The following is a 15,102-nucleotide window of genomic DNA, read 5'->3' on the forward strand; positions in this document are numbered from 1 at the left end:
ATAATATAAATAATAATAATAAAATATCACTCGCCATTTCGTTCATTTCAATTTTCATTTAACAAGTCCTTTATTGTAACCTAAACAAATTAATATCCGTTATTTTCTCCCTGTGTGAAATTGTTCATGAATCATTAAGCAATCACATATACTCAAACATGACATATAATTTATTTAGCTATACCGATTTCTGAAGGATGTGTTTTACAGCCTTCGCCCTACTTACACCACGATTGATTGTAGTTGGCCACAGTTAATGGTACTTGACCAAACCAAAATAACTCAAAATTTTGCTGGTTGTCATATTTTATGGACAAGTCAGCTTATTTTTATTTCAGTAGTCTGAGCAGATAACCGGTAAGTACCTTAATTAATCGATTATCAGCTTCGTTTAGTAGTCAAAAGTGCTGGACGCGAAGCGATCAACTCTAAAGAAAAGAAGCGAAATCATATCAAATCATATCACCCGTAGCGGTGGCTCATAGTTCAATAATAACGTGCAAATTCCAACACCATCATCTTTAGAATATGAATTATTAAACATTTTGTGTGTTTTTCAGGGGACCTTTTCATTGATCATCGAAGCCTGGAACGCAGAATCTCCCACAGAGTACACAGGTAGACTTTTTCTTTTCTTATTTGTTGTTGTTGTTTTGTTTTGTTTTTACTCCATGACTTTATGACCAGAAAAAAACAAACTAACTAATCGCGTCTCTCGTTCTCAGACAACCAAAACAACCTCGTGAGCCGCCTGGCGACCAGGAGGCGGCTGGCTATCGGCGAGGATTGGTCCCAGGACGTGCACTTCGGCGAGCAGAGCGAGCTGCGCTACTCCTACCACGTCTACTGCGACGAGTACTACTTCGGGGACGGCTGCGCGGACTACTGCAGGCCGAGGGACGACACGCTGGGCCACTACACCTGCGACGAGGAGGGCAACCGCATCTGCCTGGAGGGCTGGAAGGGAAACTACTGCTCTGAGCGTGAGTGGAGATTACTGATGAAGTTCCCAGGCGGCCAAAAATTATTTGGGGGCCATAAATAGCCTTGGATTAGGGGCCCACATTTCAGCTCATATTGTACAGTAATCAGTGATTGTCCTTTCCAGTTAATGTGTTATAAATATTAAGAATTAAAATTGATCATTAAAATAATAATTACAGTAAATTAATAATTAATTTTCTAGATGAACTGATTTGAATTCCAGAGGAAGTAAAAGTCTTACATTTGGTGGTCAGAAACCTTTGAAGCACATTTAAAAGTTCGTAGTTCTCCTAGTTGCTACTGTAAACTATGTGATCCACCACATGAGTGTAGTTGGCCACCATTAATGGTGCTGTGTGATTAAAGTGAACTGCTCCTTTGGGGCCCCTACTGACCAGGGGACCCTGAGCAGCAGCTTTATTAGCTTATGTCTCATTCTGACTCTGATCCCAGCAATGACATGTTCACTTGTTTTTTTTTTAACGATTTAACGTTTTATGATTTAACTGTTTTGAATCGGACACAAAAAACAGCTAAAGTTCTAAAGTTATGGAAAATACTTAAAGCCATGCCCTGTTTCCAAACACAGACCACTGTCTGTCTCAAACTGATTGAATGTTGAGGGGGGAAAAACTGTGTATTTTTAGTTTTGGTGCTTAAAGATAAACTCCAGAGTTTTCAGAGCCAATGGGTTTTTTGTGCTGGTACAGTCTGATGATGATGATGGTGGTGATGATGATGATGGTGATTATGTCCCATCTGCCGTTTGTTCTCTTACAATAAGAGAAAGAGTTGCGGCCCCCTTTAGACACATTTTTCAAGGTGATCTGAGAGGCAATGTGTGTGTGTGTGAGACAGTGACAGTTTGTGTGTGTGCGTGCGTGTGTGTGTGTGTGTGTGTGTGATGGAAAGGACATAAAAGAAAGCATCTTTCTTCGGCTGTGTGCCTGCCAGCTGCTTGGATTAATACTTAACCAACAGTGAAGTCTGAGACAAGGGTGGGTTCAGACTTGGAGGGGGGGATCTGTATGTGTGTGTGTGTGTTTGAGAAGGCGTGCCCATTGTAATCACACCTCCACCCCTCCCTTTCTTTCTCCAGCCATCTGCTCGGCGGACTGCAGCGAGAAGCACGGCTACTGCGAGGCCCCTGGGGGCTGTACATGCCGCATGGGCTGGCAGGGCCCCTCCTGTAATGAATGCGTGCGTTACCCAGGCTGTCTCCATGGGACGTGCAGCCAGCCGTGGCAGTGTAACTGTCAGGAGGGCTGGGGGGGCCTCTTCTGCGACCAGGACCTCAACTACTGCACCAACCACAAGCCATGTGCCAACGGGGCCACCTGCACCAACACGGGTCAGGGCAGCTACACCTGTACGTGTCGGCCCGGCTTTGGAGGCACCAACTGTGAGCTGGAAACCAACGAGTGTGACAGCAACCCCTGCAAGAACGGAGGCAGCTGCAATGTAAGTGTCCGCAACGACTGGCCCTACCTGTGTGCTGTGCAGGGATTGTGGTGTCCCATTTGGCTTGTGGATCAAGGGGATTAAGATATCATGTAGTGGTCCCCAACGCTGTTGCTTGAGGGATAGATTACTTTTAGTTAATTCATAAAAGAAAATGGGCACCTCTTCAAAACGACAGTTATTCTTCTGCAGAGGCTGTGTAGTCACTAAGGCTTATTGTCCAGGGGATCTCTGCTAATCTTCTACCAGACTGAACTCAAAGCAAGTGCAGAATATTAATATCTATAATCTGTCTCCAGGACCTGGAGAACGACTACTCCTGCACCTGTCCACAGGGGTTCTACGGAAAGAACTGTGAGATCATCGCCATGACCTGCGCAGACGGTCCCTGCTTTAACGGCGGAACCTGCGTGGAGACGATGACAGGCGGCTACACATGCCGCTGCCCTCCCAGCTACACTGGCTCCAACTGTGAGAAGAAGTTGGACCGCTGCAGCAACAGGCCTTGTCTGAACGGTGAGTTCTGCCGTCAGAGTCCTCTCTGGCGACATCTTGTGGCTGAAGTGTGAACGAGCACGCTTCTTTTTTATTAAGCATGATCATCTTGTTCATTGTTACTCCTGCATGCTGAGCTGAGTGTTTCACTCTTCTTCAGGTGGCGACTGTCTGGACCTCGGCCAGAGTATCCTGTGCCGCTGTCAGCCAGGTTTCACCGGTGCCAACTGCCAGGTCAACATCGACGACTGCACCTCGAATCCCTGCCAAAACGCTGGAACCTGCCAGGACGGTGTGAATGACTACACTTGCTCCTGCACCTTAGGGTACACTGGCAAGAACTGCAGCATCCGCTCTGACGCCTGCGGGGCTCGTCCGTGCCAAAATGGAGGCACTTGCTTCACCCACTTCACTGGGCCTGTATGCCAGTGTCCGAAGGGCTTCATGGGTCCAAGCTGCGAGTTCACACTTCAACCCAGTTTCAAGCCCGCCTTGCGCCAAGCCTCCCAGCCCTCCTCCACCACCACCGTCACCATCTCCTGCCTCCTGGCGGTGCTGGTGCTGGTTCTGGTCGCAGGCATCCTTTTCCTGAGGCGGAGAAGGAGGAGGATGGAGGGAAGGAAGCAGCTGAGCGACATTGCGGTCTACAATGACTTGGAGGCGGTCAACAATCTGGGAGGCAGCGAGAGAGATGCCTTCCTCAGTCCTAGCAGCCTCTTCAAGATCAGCAACAGCACAGCTCGCCTCAGCCTCACGCTGTGCCCCGACGGCAGACCTGGGTACAGACACAACCCGGTGGAGAGCAGCCTGGCCAGAATGGAGCGCCAGGACTTCATGTGGAGGGATGACGCCATGCTGGGCTCTGCACCCGGGCTGAGATGAAACCAGGACAAAAACACACACGTTGAAACAGGGGCAAAGAACAGTTTAGCACTTGTTGCTTTTCTCTCTTTTTGAAGAGAGGAGCAGAACCATAAACAGATAGAAACGTCAATGTAAAAAGTTAAGTTCTGACACATGAACTAATGATGATTTACAAGACTTTTGGAGACTTGTGAAGGATTGTGCTCTTTAGTGTTCAAGACCCAAAGAGACAAATAATGTAACCCGCCGCTGATAGGACCTACAACACAAACCAAATGCAGGATGAAGCAATATATTTTCAACACATCCATTTTGTTTTCCTTTGTTAAAAAAGACTTTTGTTTTGCTTTTCAATCTTCCTTTGACCATTTTTTCCTTATTGTGTGCACCATCATTCCCCCCCCCCTATTCTTTATATTATTTATTTATTTGAAAACTTGTGTTTATGGCTTCACTTTGATTGTCACAGATGTAGAAATATATTTATATGGTGCTGAGAGTAGACTGACGTTTGTTGCATCTGGATATGTGAAATGTCCCAAAGATAAATGTGTGGGGCTAAAAGGAGCCATTTTTTCAAAAGACATATAAGGTTACCGAATACAGATATAGGTCACGTTACGCTCATGTGCCATTTTAAGTTCATGCCAAAGTTTGTGTTCTGTTGCATTTTTTCACTCATTTTATTTAAGTTCATGTTGTGTGTGGTGTGGAATAAAAGATTTGATATAAAACAGTGCAATGTGTAGCTCCTTGGATTGCACCATGGGATTATAGCAGGCATAGTCTCCTTGGTGACAAGGACAAGATTTTGTATAAACAAGGTATTTAGAAAAGTGCATTTTAGGGCTTTTATGTCCATTCTAATTAATAATTCATCCGTCAGTCATTTCTCAATAGTCTTTTCATTGAAAAAGTTTATTGTTCAAACTAAATTTGTGATCAATTTTAAGGAAAGAAAAACTTATTTGTTGTAGTTAAATGGGGTTATTTTGGGGGCCATATTTTCACCTGGTGGAGCGCGTGCACCGTTTACAGAGATGGAAGTCCTGGTTGCCCAGGTGACCGGCGGCTGCACGTCATCGCCTTCTCTCCCCTCTCCCTATTAGTACGATTTAATAAAGGCCACTAGAACCTAAAAGTCTTTTGAAAATAGAATATATATATTTTTTTATCTGAACAAAAGAACAGGTGCTTGTCATTTCCTGTTTGCAGTTCAAAATCTACCACAGGACGCATGTTTTGCTCCCAGAATGCTTAAATTATTACTCTCAGCGGGGCGTTTCTTACCTCATCGACTTTTCTGAAATATATTTGCTCAAAGTCTGTCACAGTCAAATTCAGGGTTTTTGTTCTTATTTATATTTTTGACATTTTTATCAGTATTTATCTAAGTGGGTTTTGTTAAAGCAAAAAGGAAAGGCACAACAATAGTTTAATTTTTCACGAATTCTACATGTAAACCATTTGTTATCTACCTGCTGCTACGAAATGGAAGTACGTAATGGCAGTGCGTAGGTACGAAATGGGGCTATACTCACTGACAGAGGGACTCTAATCGAGACAAAACCAAATACCTAAACAATTATCCCACACCCACATAAACATCCGGACAGCCCGCAGAGCCGCTGCTGTCGCCTCCCAGCGCCTCCCAGCGCTCCGCTCTCCAGACGAGCAGAAAGGCGAGAAGCGAGTGAGAGAGCAAGCTCACAGCAGCGATGGCAACTGACGGCAGCGGGACGCCGCTCGAAGACAACGACGAGCCGGCTCCATCAGACCTGGAGCCCAGCGGAAACATCCCGAAGAGGCACGCCCGGGTCACGGTGAAGTACAACAGGAAGGAGCTGCAGAGGCGGCTGGACGTGGAGAAGTGGATCGACGAGAGCCTGGACCAGCTGTACAGGGGCCAGGTGGGTCCCGCAGCTGCTGTGGCTCCACTGCACGCTGCTGCCTCTTTATCGCCTCGCTATTTGATTAGAACTGGTACAGAAATGCAATAAATCCAACACGCAATCCCTTCAGATAAGTTTATTAAGTTGCTATAAAAGGGTTTGGAGGCGCCTTGGGGAGTCCCCAAGGCTCCAGTGGTCTCTGAGGTGTTGAAACGGCAGAGGGGAGGAGGGGGGCTGCATGTCCTTACATGGCCAGACTCTGTGTATAAGGGCTGGGTCCCTCTCATAGATCTGTATCTGACATGGGGCTTTCTGTCCTTACATGGACATCATGGGACAACAGACTGAAGGGTGACTGAAGAGAGGAGTGTCCCAGGAGGTAAACTGTGTGTACTAGATGCTGACAGGGGGATGGAGCACATCACCAGACGCAGAGAAAAGGGTGTTTTTGGATGCAACTCGATGGGTTTGTGTTTCGAAAGCAGATTTACTAGATTTTCAGGCAACAGTATTTGGATTACAGCGATAAAGCAAAGGACAAACAGGTTTTTTCACCTGCATTCCTTAATCGTTGGAGCCTGAGCATGCACTTCCTGGTGAGCTAAAAGTGCAAAAAGTAGTTTCTGTTTCCAAAAAGGGGTTCAAGATCGTTGCTTATTGCAGAAATCAAAAAAAGTCTTGTCCACAAAGAACAGATTGGGTGTACCGTCGAGCCGCAGTCCTGCTTGTGCCAAGATCCCAATCAAACGGAGAAGCTCAGTCCAGTGGTGTGGACGACTGGGTTCTCTGCTTGTACAATGGCTGCTTGTCTCAGCAGAACAGGCCTTTGTTACAGTATTATGCAAACTTCACTATTCAGCCTCCTGGGCCTACAGATGTTTACAGTGCAAGGACTTTAGCCGGTTCTCAGAAAATGACAGTCGACTCAAAGGAACTCAAGCAAGAGAGATGTGTTCAAAGGTCAAAGTTCCTGCTGCTCGGACAGAAAGATCTATTCAACAAATGTATTGATTGGCCAAAGTGTTTCGGATTTTGTGCTTCATCGGCGTCATCGCAAAGGATACACTGTAAAATCGAATTGGTTGTCTTTATTTAAAATATATGACAACTTGTTGCCTCAAAATGTTTCTAGTTTTCATCAAATCAGTCTTCAGTTCCTTTGTTTACTTCATGGACAAACATGACGATGGCGCGATTTTATTTTGCTACATTAGCAACATTTAGGCAAAACAGGTCTTATCTGAGAAACATCCAGAAACATAAAAGTGATTAAAAAGTTTCACTTGCAGTTTGAACGACTCAAAAGCTGGGAATGTTATATTTAATGGTATGAAAGCCTTCTGCAGTTGGCAGGAGGAGCAACAAATAGAATTTTGTGTTTGCATTTCTTGCGTCTGTGTTTCTTTCACTTTGACTAAACATGTTTTCCTCCTTGTCCTGTTTGCAAACCTTTGACGACGTCAGGAGGACGACATGCCGGAGGAGGTGAACATCGACGACTTGCTTGACCTTCGTACTGATGAGGAGCGAATCGTGAAGTTAAAGGTAGCGCGACGTGTCACATGTTTTAGTGATTTGCTGTGTTTGGTGGTGTTATTTATTCAGAAACAGTTTGTGTTATTGAACAGTTCCCCCAATAGTCACATTAGTAGATTTAAGAACACATTACTGTAACATCACAGAGCCACAAATCTGAGGATAAATGTGGAATTTTTTATTGTAAATCTGTGATGTTATTTGTTTTTTTTTTAACAGGAACTCCTCCATAGCTGCAGTAACAACACTGAGGTGAGATTCAATAAGAATTGTTACTAATTTTATACACTTTTAAGCACGTTTTGCACAGTGTATAGCTTCCAACTCACTAACCTGAATTTGATTTCAACAATGGCTTTCCGTATTCTCTTGCCTCAGTTATAACGCAGAAACAGCGGATCTTTCCTGAGTCAAACATTGTTCCCGCACAGTCCTGGTTTAAACGTCAGTCACTGGAAAAATGCCTCCAGATACTCCGCGGCTCCTGCTGTTTAAGCTGAGCGCAGGTTTATTATTGAGTCAGGCCTAAAAACAAATAAAATGACTATAAATATTTCTTTCCCATGTGATGATAAAAACTTTTTTTTTGTTTTTTATCCAGAAAAATGAGAAGAAGTCCCTGTTTGGTCCCAAAATCAGTTTGGAAGTAGAGTGATATTCATCTGTGCATTCAATTGAATTTATTTTTGCTGTGCTTACAGTAAACGGGGAAAGAATTCTAAATATGAAACTCAAAGTTTGAATAATGAACAAGGCAGTCGAGTGTCGGTTTTTACTAATAACTTGGCTGCCTTTCTTCCTGTGTCCGTTTGCATCGTTGCCACAACATGATGCATGTGGACCCTTTGCTTCTCAGCAGGCTGTAATCTTTAATTTTACCCTAACGGACTGCAGATCAAGGGAAGAGTTTGACTGATTATTTTATTTAATAGACAAATGCAGAAAAAAAGCAGCGATGATGACACATGTTGCCTTTTTGTTTATTAAATTCTGAGGTCCGTCGTATTCGGTCTCTTGACCTTCCAATGTTCTTGGAAGAATCCGTGTTGTGATTTACGTCAGTAAACAGAACCGATTTGTTTTTTTCAACCTGCATACATAAATAGATTTAGCAAAGCTTAATCCCCACATGAGTGTTATAATCCCTGAGAATATTAGATGGAGTCACAATCGAGTGGCAACAGCAATGGAAGTGGAGAAAAAAATGCTGCTGCCCATCGATATGGAAAGGGTTGAGGCTATCTATAGATCTGCAGATAGAACAACTGTTGATGAGTGAAAAATATTTATCAAAGCTTCCAATTTGTCCCTCGTTCAACTTGTTTTTCTCACTGTATGAAGTTAAATCAGATCAAACTTCTCAGCTAGAATGACCGAAAACATTTCTATTTGCTGAACTTCACAATAATGAGACAAAGAATTGTGTCAGAGATTGTAGTAGTAGTTCTCAGCTTTGAATCAGGAATGGAGAGCTGAAGGGGGCATTCACAACAGTCTCGTTTAGTCGACTTTAATCGAACTATAGGTGTGAATGCTGACCTAAAAAGTGAACTCTGGTTTATCTAAAATACCTCGGTCTTTGTTCGGTTGTCTTGATCTCTGGTCTGCTCCAATGAACTACAGCAGGGAATTCTGGGTGAATAACCAAAACCAACCTCAGAGTCTAGTGCATGAGAAATGGCTTGTGGTCTTTTTCCAAAGACAAAAGAGAAATCCTACAACTGCTAAAATCCAAGGCCACTCCATTTTGTGTTTACACAGTTTGAAGAAGAAAAACGCTCACGTCTTCTTCAGATGTCTTTGTGTTGTTTCCTTTGGTGGTTCTTGGTGGAGCGCCCCTACAGGCGAGAGGGGGGAACAAGTTTTTCAAAGGCTTTGATTCGTTTGACACAATGCAGCGTGAAAGCGAACCACACCAACAGAAAATGTAACAAATGTTGCAATTCTGCCCCCTAATCGAACCAAGTGTACCAGGTGTGAAAACGCTGCTGGAGAATTGAGTGGGAGTGCAACTTGATGTTCCCACCTCTACTATCGTGGGCGGTGGGGTAACGAGTGAAACGGTAAGGTCACAAACCAAGCAGCTGAAATGAGCAGCTGAGCCGGACCCTCCCTTGGGGAAATGGTGATGAGTTTGTAGACTTTTGGGGACAGTCTCAGAGGAGAGGCAGGAGCAAACACAGCCGGCAGGCGGGGTTTGGACATCTGGTTGGGACGGGCCTGAATACCAGGACTTTCTGTCGAAATTAAATTGTCCGGGGATTGATCCAGAGTTGTGGTATTAGAAGCCTGCTTTCTCTTGCTCCAATCTGATTGGTTCAGAAGACAGGAAGTCTGACATTGGGTCACCCTGAGGTTCTAGAGAGTAAGATAAGCAGCAGACATCATTACCAAGCCATCTTCCTGCCTTTTCTGTCAGTGTGATGTATGACTGCTAACCAGGTGGGTTGAAATATAAACACATGGACACAATTCACATTCATAGCTCCAGAATGACATAATGTTGAATGTTAACAGCGTCCTGCTTTGTATGGGTCCATGAAAGCATTTCACAATAGCATTCTCTCTATGAGCACTGTTGTTTTAAAAACCACGTTTTAAAAGAAACAAAACATTTTGAGTATTAACTGAGTCTGCATCATTCCTCGTGTCGTGTGTGATGCATATCCTGCAAGTTGCAAATGGACACAGTTTTATTCTTTTGTCGGGATTTGCCAAATTACAGGAAAGATGGTCCCAAAACATTTAAATTTACAAGGAACCCACATGTGTCATGATGCCAGACATGTGGGGTTCCTTCAGTATTGTTCAGATTAAAGAAGAAATTTATAAATTTGTAAGAAATATATCCAATTAAAAAGAGAAATACCAGATGGATTGTCATTTTAAACCAGTTGCTCCAAGATGAAAAAGAGAAAAACAGATCTGATTTTGTTAAAGGAACGTACATTTTCATATGGTCCTTGTGAAGACAAGAATGTTAGGGAGAAATATGAATATTATTAATATTATTAATATGACAGCTCTGGTGGTGGTGTGGTTAGGGATGCTGCCAACACCATGTTTTACCATGCAGATGATGTGCTTCAGTGTGGAGCAAAAAAGTTCTGTTTTGGTTGGTTCTGGTCCAGTTCCAGTTGTTCTGTTTTTAGATGATGGATTGAGCAGATGTAAGATGTTTAGTTTTGGATGATGTTTTATAACTCAACCCTGTCCATTCATTTTTTTTTCTTCTACAAACTTCTGAGGCAGATTTTATTAAACACAGATGAACGTTTTATACAAGTTATGCAACACAGAAGGCCACTGGAGTTTTTTAAGGTTACTGGAGCAAAAGGTGTTGAATAAAATAAAATAAAATATTCTAGAATGGAAGCATGTTGGAGTTGTTCTGCTATGTTTGCTCTGATGTTTTCTTTTGGTAGAGTTTTGGTCATTTTTAGTTTTTTTTTTTAGGTTGAAGCATTGCTTTTTCGGACAGTTCTTCCCTCTGGTTTTGGACGTTGTGATTTTTTTTTTCTTTCACTCTTTTGCTTCTGAACACCTGTTATGATGAGTAACCATGGCAGCAAGGTTTTGTTTTTACAACTGGGAGCAGCCGATTAGCATCCAAAGAGCTGAAATAGTACTTGAACTACGACCCTGAATCCCAGGAGATTCTGTTCTGCCTCACTGCGGTAGAGCAGAGCGAGAAGGAGGAAGTTCAAACCAACTCTTCCATCGATGACACGGCCAGGATCATATCCCCAACTCCAACATCTTTCCGCACAGCTTTCCAAGCTGATACTTGGATGATATGAGTTACAACATTTAGTTTCTTGGTATTTTCTTAGTACAAATCCACATCACACTTCTCAGTTGTTTATGAAAACCAAATACCCTTAACTTCTACTTCATGTTTGTCGTTTACATAAAATCTCAAAATACATTAATGGTGTGTAAATACTGTAAATACTGAAGACACTGCCTATCTGTTGCTGAATTTCGCTCCTTAAACGTCAACGGGTTGCAAAGCAAAGCTTGAGTGACATGCCTGATTGTAAAGTTTCAGTGGATCTGTGTGTGAGAACGGCTCTGGGTTCTGTGTTCCTCCTCAGGCCTTCATCAAGGAGCTGGTGGCGAAGCTGGTGGGCGTTCACAAGCAGGAGGACCTGCAGAGCGAAGGCATCGGGCATCCTGCCATCTGCCACAGCCTCCACCGCCACGAGCCCTACCACTTCAACAACCCGCAGCACCACTTCCCTCACACGCGAGGCCACAACCAGAGTCTCTGACGGGAACCGGATCCGCGCGAAGACGAGCTGACGCACAAGGTCGGCTGTGATGGACTGAAAGGTTCAGGGATCGACAGAACATCAAACATACTGACACACTTCAAATGTAAGGCTCTCCTGCTGAGGGTTAGAGATAGTGACTCTATTCACAATCGGCTCTCAGTTAAAGCATGAAGGAATGCAAAGAGAAACCTTCACTCTGCCTGAGTTAGGAGGCAAACAAAGTCTAATCTACTACCAGTTAGTGTTTAACCTGCTGCAAAGCCAGTCGGTCTGGTAGAAATGCTCCGGCAGGTTTCTGCTGCTTTGGGTCGCAACTTAGTCCACGATTTTAACTGTGATTTGCAGGGGATTAATGCCAGATTTGTTGTCTGTTATCAAAAAGATGCTTATAGTTTCTGTTTCATCCTTTATTTTTTGCAAAGGGTTTCTTCAAAAGATTTGTTTTAAATGGTAACACTATCTGTAATCCCATTACGGATGTGAGCAAAACTTTGTTATTCTGCTAATTAAATAAAAAAAAAAAAACAACCCCACAATTTCACAACCGAGGTGTTTCTATTAAATAAGAAATAAAATTAAAAATCGCACATGAATACGTTTGTCCGTGCGACGCCATTAAAAAAACAGACTGTGCCATCGTCCTCCTCATCCTAATGCAGAAATGTTTCACCAAAAAAATGAATGTTTTCTAAACTGCCGCATTTCTATTAGGCAAATTTATTTTCGCAATTCCAAATTGCACAATTAAACGGTCAACGGAAACGCAGCTGCTGATGATGTGGCTCAGTTTCACAAAGAAGTTGGGTCTGAACTTGACCATTTTGAGCTGATTCCAGTCAGACTGTCTCTTTAATTCTGCTGCTAATGAGTTCATGTTGATCCATTTGAAGAACTTTAGAAATCAGCTTGAGATTTAAAAATGTGCACATCCAGTTTTTAAGAACGTGGCAGTGATGTAATCTACTGGTTTTCTTATTTTTAATGGTCTGATTATGTTTCATCCTCAGTGACCTGAAAGAGCTGAAACAATTCATCAGAATAGGGGTGATTAATCGATTATTGAAATAATCATCAATTTAGTCGCCGATTAATTGAAAACTGGAGTACACAGACTCAAAAAAAGTCTGCCATTTGCTGAAAAAATAAAATACTCAGAACAGATATTAAGCTAAAATTGTACAACAAATATATACATTTTGTATTTAGGATGAAAAAAAAACTCCAACTTTGGTCTGTATACAAAACAGATCAAGTGTTCACTTGGTTCAAATAAAAATAAAATAAAATAAAATAAAAAAATCTACTAAGCACATTTTATAATCCAATTATGAACTGGTTAATATAAAATATAATATTAATGCTAAGCTGAGCAGGAAGGATTGAGCTTTTCACATGTTCACATTAGAAGTATTTTTTAGATGCATCCTTTGCTACACATGATCAACTGTTCACTACAGAAATGCTACGCTGTTGCATTTTAAGCAAGAAAATGTTAATTTCCTTCTTCAGAAAAGGAACTCAATTGTTTGCTCATTTGCATCTGGTAATGTATTTCTAATATTGCGTAAAAAGAATGCTTAAGTGGTTAAATGGAAAATCTGCAGAATGTTCCAATTTTTAAAACCCGATTAATCAATTAATCGTCAGAATAAGAATAAGAATAATTGCGAAAATTATTGTTGAATGAGAGAAAATGGCAGGAAGTCTGGGATCATTCCTGACTGGTTTGGTGCTGCTGCAACTCTACAGACTTTAATGCCTCTTCCTATCAGAAGCCGCCTTTCTTCATAAATTTACTCTTACATTTCCACGCAGGTCGACTTTTACTCACCGTATGCTTCAGCATCTCTCTGCTGCTGTCTCTGGTTCTGCCCTGTTCCCTCCTTGGACCAGAAACACCCAACGAAAACTGTTGTTCTGGAGATTTTCTGACCCAGTTATCCAACCTTTACGATTTGGTCCAGGTCAAGCCTTGATTTAAATGAACTCAGTGTTTCAGCCATTGCGCAGTTTTCTGGAAGTTTGTTCCAGATTTGTGGTGCATTGAAGCTGCATGCTGCATGTTTGGTTCTGGGGATGCAGAGAAGAACCAGAACCAGAAACAAACACCAAAATGTTTTTTTTTTAATCATTAAAACACTTGCATTATTTTGCAGATACCTAACTGACCATGATGTGAAACAACACATTCAGGTTTTCCATTCAGTAATCAGAAAATGAGACAAACTTTATAAAAAAAAACATTCCATATTCACAGCTTTGACAAAGTATTTCCTCCCCTACAAATTTTTCAGTTTTTTTTGTTGTTGTTGTTGTTTCACTTTGACTTCTTTGATGTTTCAGAACATCAAAAAAAATCGTAATATCAGACAAAGGCAACCAGATTACAAAAGGTAGCCACAAAATGCAGTTTAAATTTTTATGGGACAAAAAAATCTATCCAAAGAAATCTGGTACTAGAAGTGATCACCCCTTAACCCTAACCATGTTTGTACAGCAGTGGTTTTTAACTCTCCCTGTAAGCTGGTTAAGTTCTTATTGTTGGATCATGAACTGCAGCTCTAACAGTAGTTGAGTGCTGCACCACTTTGAATGTGGTTCTGCGTTCTTTTAGGTTCTCTTCGCTCCGGGTGTAATTTTGGATGTTCTGTGGATTACTTATTACTTATTGACATGAAAATTTGGGAAGCTTTCTGCAGATTCGGTCAGGTTATCTTGGCTTGATATTAAAACTTGTTTTTGATGATCTGAAATGTTTAAGTATGACAAAAAAAAATTTCACTGAACTGTATCTACATGATGTGACGCTGGGAATGAAACCTTTGTGATCACTGAAATGTTGTAGCTTTTCAATGGTGCACCTCTGCAGAGAACTGTTAAAAAAAAGTCAACTTAATAAAATAATTTATGCAACTATTTGCTATTTGTTTTGCTTCATGTTTGTAAGGCGTCTGAAGAGCAGTTGAAGAAGGGAGCGCATGTTTCTGGGAGCGGTATTTCAGTTTAATTAAAAATAGTTTTATTTGTATCACTACAGTAGTTACTGCATTTATATATTTTTATTTCACAATATCTCTCCAGGTGTTGACATAACAGAGTTCGCTGCCGTGCGACAAATGAGATTAGAGACAACTCTGCAATAATCCCTGCAGCTTTCACTCACAACAAAATGCATTTGCTTGATAAAATCATTTCTGAATCTGATTTAATTTAAACCAAATCACTGGTTTCCTTCTGTGTAATTTCTTTAAATAAAACGTTATGAAGTTAGGAAACAACATCTGGAGAAACTGATCAAAACAGCAGTCCATTCAGTGGATCACACTGGATACTCTGGATCCAGTGTGATCCACTCATCAATGGCTCGGATGGTTACATTGCTCAGGATCCACCAGCGTTGATCAGATGATAAACAGGGAGGATGTTGGAAGACCGGTTTTTATATCAGCATGGGCTGAGAGGGTGCAGACCAGGCCGAGTTCAACAAACGACACCTTCTGTATTGACTGACAGTTAAAGTGTGCTGTAATAAAAAACGGTAAAGAGATTAAGTAGCATCTTTTACGCTATCATCACAGCATGGGGTTGTTTTG

At 42.0% G+C, this 15,102-nt stretch overlaps 2 protein-coding genes across 2 annotated transcripts in view; both read left to right on the top strand.

Moving 5' to 3' along the window:
- Nucleotides 1-4,540, top strand: part of dlb (deltaB) — a 5,211-nt gene extending 671 nt beyond the window's left edge. Inside the window, exons 3-7 of the mRNA XM_016673561.1 lie at nt 557-618; nt 726-983; nt 2,084-2,445; nt 2,745-2,961; nt 3,101-4,540. Coding sequence (XP_016529047.1) covers nt 557-618; nt 726-983; nt 2,084-2,445; nt 2,745-2,961; nt 3,101-3,822 — 1,621 coding nt within the window. The 3' untranslated portion in view covers nt 3,823-4,540. The remainder of the gene's footprint in view (nt 1-556; nt 619-725; nt 984-2,083; nt 2,446-2,744; nt 2,962-3,100) is intronic.
- An 859-nt stretch (nt 4,541-5,399) lies between these two features.
- Nucleotides 5,400-13,413, top strand: ppp1r14aa (protein phosphatase 1, regulatory (inhibitor) subunit 14Aa). The gene is made up of 4 exons (XM_007556444.2): nt 5,400-5,714; nt 7,161-7,241; nt 7,452-7,484; nt 11,330-13,413. Exons 1-4 carry the CDS (start codon nt 5,523-5,525, stop codon nt 11,504-11,506), a joined length of 483 nt encoding a protein of 160 aa, XP_007556506.1. The 5' UTR covers nt 5,400-5,522; the 3' UTR covers nt 11,507-13,413.
- Nucleotides 13,414-15,102: the final 1,689 nt, after the last annotated feature.

This window comes from Poecilia formosa, unplaced genomic scaffold, assembly GCF_000485575.1.
Source record: "Poecilia formosa unplaced genomic scaffold, Poecilia_formosa-5.1.2 Scaffold79, whole genome shotgun sequence".
NCBI lineage: Eukaryota > Metazoa > Chordata > Actinopteri > Cyprinodontiformes > Poeciliidae > Poecilia > Poecilia formosa.